Source organism: Archocentrus centrarchus, chromosome 11 (assembly GCF_007364275.1).
Source record: "Archocentrus centrarchus isolate MPI-CPG fArcCen1 chromosome 11, fArcCen1, whole genome shotgun sequence".
NCBI lineage: Eukaryota > Metazoa > Chordata > Actinopteri > Cichliformes > Cichlidae > Archocentrus > Archocentrus centrarchus.
Genome location: NC_044356.1, coordinates 10,200,783 through 10,206,030, shown reverse-complemented (window position 1 = coordinate 10,206,030; position 5,248 = coordinate 10,200,783). Strand labels below are relative to the sequence as shown.

Genomic DNA, 5,248 nt, shown 5'->3' with positions numbered 1-5,248 from the left:
TTTGACAAGAACAAAATATGCCAAAGGGTTTAATGCATCTTACAGACATTGGCCTAAAGTTAGAAAAGCGTCCTGATCAGGAAATCATAAAATCAAAAAAATGTCTGTTTCTTTACTTTATACATTAAAACTTTTCTAACTGGATTTAGAAAAGCTCTTTTTTTTTTTTCCTCCAAAGAGGAATTTCTGACATCCCCTAAAGAAGTTTTAGTCACAGCGAAAGGTTTTATAAATAAAGAAATTTTTTTCTTGAGCAAAATTTACATTTTTGTTTTCAAAAGGTCAGAAGTAACAGGAAAATTAAGGTTTGTTGATTTTTGGCTCATCTGGCCAAAGGGTCAATGAGCTTATGCTGCCCGCCGGTCCTTCTACTCCTACAGTACTGGTCAGAACTTACTCGAACTATGGGCAGCTTAGGATAGAAGGAGGTAGAGCGGGTCGACTACCAATCTGGTGGTCATTGTTTGATCCCCAGCTCTTCTAGTCTGCGTGGCGAATTATCTTTGAGTAAGATGCTAAACCTTGACTTTCCCCTGATGCATCCTTCGGAGCGTGAGTCTGTGAATGTTAGAAAAGGGCTTAGACATAGACAAAAGTGCTTGTATGAATGGGTGTGTGTAAGTCGGTGAATGAGTCTTATAGTAAAAAAAAGTGCTTTGAGTGCTCAACTAGAGTGGAAACGCTTTATGTAAGCACCAGTTAATTTACAGTCCTAACAGATCTCCACCCAAACTGTGCTCATATTGGTTGTTTTACTGGCACTTTTCAGTGTTGGTCAGATTTTGGTGAAACTTGATTAATTTGTCATGATATGGGTGTTTGTGAGACTCCTTGGCTTCTCGGTGGAGTTTGCAGCTCATTAATGACAGAAATCTTGTCACTTGCTTCTGTACGCCACACATTACAATAACTTGTGATGTGAAACAAATCAAGAATTGTTTTTCTTTTAGATAATTTTCAGTAAAGGTCAATATTTTGTCAAACACAGTAAAACGGAGTTCTTTTTTTTTTCTCTTGGTGGATATGTCTGTATTTATTGTAGCCCTGCAGCTTGGCAGGAGTTAGATATGTTTGCATTAACCAATTATAGCGTGTTAATCTGAGGCTTATATCCACTGTGTGAGTATGAGTTGGAGTACAATCTAATTTTCTTGCAGAGATTACAATTTCTGAACCTTTCTTCATACATTTACATTATAACGTGAACTCTCGTGAGTAGGATGTAAACAAAAGCATTACACTTCAGTAGCTTGTGATTAACTTTCTGTCACCTGACTAATCATTTAACTTTTTACCTTCAAGACACCGTTCATGTTTTCATGCACTATTGTGCTCTTCTTATTTTTCTTGCATCCATGCAGTAATGTGTTAAGAGTAGTGCAGCCGCTGCTTGTCACAATAGCAGAGGGTGAAAATAATTACAAAAAACAATTAGTGTGGCAGAGAAGGGAATGTGGGACACATCGAACGGGGGATAGGGGCAAGAGCAGCAGCAGAAGGAGGAGGAGGAGAAGCGGAGGTCTCGAGGGAACAGCCAGGCCCAGTAGACAACACCACACAGACTGGAGTGTGAGAAGGAGTAGGAGTCAACATACTCACAAATACAGTATACATGCACACAGAGGGACCTATAGGATCGGGATGGTTTCATTCAGTCAAGGTTGTGCATGTTGCGGAGGATAGCATTTATATTCATGCCTTGCCATAAGCTGCAAGTGTATCGTTATTTTTTTTTTTTTGCCTCACGGATATGAATTTGGTTTTAGGAGTGCAGGATTTAGTAATGCTGCGTTCTCAGGAGTGCTCAGAAACTGAAGCAATAGCACTTTCTCTTCTGCATCCCACACCTTCCTCCAGCTATGCTCTCCTCACATTCATCAACCTCCAGAGTGCATGGACATTTGCAAATTATGTTGTATAAACAATTTTTTTTTTTTCTTGCAGAACATCTTGCGTATGTAGAATAAGTAATGCAGCTTGTCTGAGAGTGAAACGGGGAAAGAGATCCTTGGCTGAAGTCTTGAACAGTCATAATAGATAGACTTTAGGGGTCCAGCTAATGATTATTACATGATTGATTTGATTAATCTACTAGTTTTTAGGTCTATCTGTGGTATTAAAAAAAAGCCATTGAAGTTTCACAGAGCTCAATATAAACAAAATTTGGTTTATATACAAAACAAAAAAACCATCAAATGCTCACATTTGTGCTAAAGCAACTCTTCAGTAGTATGTTAAGTTAAATAATAAAGGCCAAAATATAAGAGGTTACAGATGATCAGTTGTGTGCCTCTAATCTTTGGGTCATTAACTTCCAAAAACCAACATGTAGGATAGACATTATTTCAACCCTACAGGCCAATTTCTCATATATTGATTAAGCCCATTTGTTGACAAAATCTAAATTAGATGTAGATTAAGGTAGAAAAAGGCCAGTAGTCCAAAGGAATAAGCTGCACGTGATGGAATATATTTTAATTAATCTGATTAAATCATATATAGCTATTTTTTTCTGGTTATGCCATCCTTAAATCATCTTTTTACCCTCCCCAAAAATTTGTGATCCCACTTCCATGTCCAGAGCCCTAGGTTAAAAACCACTGGCTGATAAATTAATCAGTGGTATATTGTTAATTCACATGGCTTTATTCCTGCAGGATAAATTACAGATGAGTCCTTGAGTCTGAAAGATGTCATTCCCCAGTGGCCGCAAACCTCCGGGAGGTGTAGTTAGCTAAAGTCAGCAGAGCATGTCGGCACAGAGATGGCGAAACCCTGCTCATATACGACTGTGTGCTTACCAACCCGTTGCATAGAAGAAGAAGAAAAAAAAAAAACAACCCTGTTAACCTCTGGAGTACTGCGTTCACTCAAGCTATAGAGAGGAGACAAAGAAGGAAAAAATGGCAGCATAATCACCTGAGGCCTCAGTCTGCTGCGTGCATATCAGTAATGATATGTGTGAGTCTCACCACAGAACAAAAGCACTGCAAAGATTGAGGGGTGAATATCCTCTACCGCTGTTTGTTTTACTTTTCTTCTTTATGTTGTAATACACAGACGTGACAAATTAAAGGAAAAAATCAGAACTTCTGACACACTGAGGATCTCGTGGCTCAGCTTTGATATGAGGAGCGTGTTGTTGGAGTGTTTTTTTTTTTTTTTTTCGGCAAAGTCCTCACTGGGGATGGTTATGACAACTCAGTCACTAGTTATTTAAACGGGAAGTAAAAATGTGACCAATAACTAGTCTAAAAGTAAGAAAACACTTGGAAAACGGTCAGAATTGAGAGCAGTCTAATGAATGCGGTTAAATACTGTCATTAGAAGGCCTTTGAAGCCCTAACACATGTTGCAGAAATGTGACGCTTTGCACACAAACTATGTGAGATGATTTTTTCCAAATGTCACTAACGTGAGCAGTGCTAGCAGCAGCAGCCTGCATGCAACCACTCTTTTTACTTCTTCTGTCTTCAGCCTCACTAGTTTACATCTTACCATCACAGACAGAGAAAAATGGCAAGTGCCTTGTAGCGATAGACAGTATAAAAGATGGACATGGACACCGTGATGTCACCCATTAGTTTTGGATGCCACAATTTGGAGTGTCAGTTTTAGAGTTTCGAGCACTTCTATGTTCGTTATTTTGACCCAGATTTGACTCTAATTGCACCTATACAGCTAGCTGACACTAACTACATAGGTGCAATTCACAGACACAGATATCTGCTAATTAGTGCTAAGTATCAGACTAATGAAATATTAGAATTTCACTCCCCAAAACTGAAGCACAAATATTTTTGGATGGTCTGTACCACACAATGAATAATATTAGTCCAAATGACACCAGCAGCTCAATAACTGTGATGTCCAGCTCAGTGACTGCAGTTTGTGAATTTGAGGCTTAATAAACAGTTATGAGATATAAAGATATGAGGTTAAATTGATGTAGGAAAACTCAAAGGTTTATAAATAAAGCACTGGGCTGTTTAGAGGCTCATGAAGAAACTTAAAAGTCCCACAGCTGGCAGTTTTTGTGTACATTTGTAGTTGAAGAAGTACATTGTTCGAGTATGCAAAGTTTCAAGTTGTTTATATATTCTTTTTTTTTAATTTTTTTTATTTACGTTTTTCCATAAGGCTGCTGCAACAGTTAGCTCGCCTCGGTGCTGTGGTGATCTACAGCTCACCCCGTATGGGGTTGTAAAATATTTTTAAGCCTGGGCACACAGTGGGCACAAATAATTACTGGCACCATATTGCACACAGCTCCCCTGCTCCTGCACAGATGAACAATTAATACAGCAGATTGAGGAGAAATGCCAATAAAGAGAACATGCCCCGGGGCAGGGTGCAAAAATAAGGGGGGTGGGGGTGCAGGAAGGGAAGTGCTGGAACGTGGGAGAGCAGTGTTTGGGGATGAGTTTGTGATGATTTTTTAGCAGCCTGACCTTAATTTGTGTCACAACTACAGAGAAGTTTCTTGTCATGGTTTAGATGAGGAGAAGGATGCCACTCTCCTGCCTACAGAAAATGCTTTGCTGAGCTTAACAGCACAAAGACTAGAAACAGTTAAACTAGCCCAGTGGAGCGGTAATCTCCATAAACGTGGAGATATCTGAAGGCAAGCTACCATAGGTTTTCTGGTTATTGTGTACAGAGCAGTATCGACCAACCACATTTGAGCTAGATTTGGTTGCATGCTGCTAAACGGTCCATGTGAAGAGCAAAAGGAGGACTGCAAGCTAGAATTTGATTTTTAGCATTTTTTTCAAAGTGCATCTATATTTGTAAACAGTGACCGCTGCACAAACAGGAAGTCTTGGGCCAGAAATTGGAAGCCGTGAGATGTTTCCTTTCACCCCTAGAGGCTAACCCCAGGAATGCACCGAGTATGTATCCATGATTTCATGTGAGTCATGCGAATTTGTTCCCTCTTTCACAGATCTTCAGATCACACCAGGAGAGTTTGAGGCAGAGCATTTTTTTGGTTTTAGCCTTTGTTATGGGTTGCATGTTAAACTGGCCCTGGATGTTTTTTATTTTGGAAAACTGACTGGATTCTCTCTGTAGTTCCTGTGTGTGACTTCCTGTCCTCCTCATCTGCTTGACATGGCTTGAATCAAAATTAGATCTGGTGTTGTTTCCAATGATGCAGAGCAGAGTGCAGCTTCTGAAATGATCTGCAGCACTTTGGTGGAAATGCAAGTGTCTTGAGTGTGCACAATCTACTCTGGTGGCTGATTGC

The 5,248-nt window shown here is 39.7% G+C and overlaps 1 protein-coding gene across 1 annotated transcript in view; it reads left to right on the top strand.

Moving 5' to 3' along the window:
- LOC115788230 (adenylyl cyclase-associated protein 1-like) overlaps positions 1-4,973 on the top strand; it is a 15,540-nt gene extending 10,567 nt beyond the window's left edge. The window contains exon 7 of the mRNA XM_030741179.1: positions 4,946-4,973. Coding sequence (XP_030597039.1) covers positions 4,946-4,973 — 28 coding nt within the window. The remainder of the gene's footprint in view (positions 1-4,945) is intronic.
- The last annotated feature ends 275 nt before the right edge of the window (positions 4,974-5,248 follow it).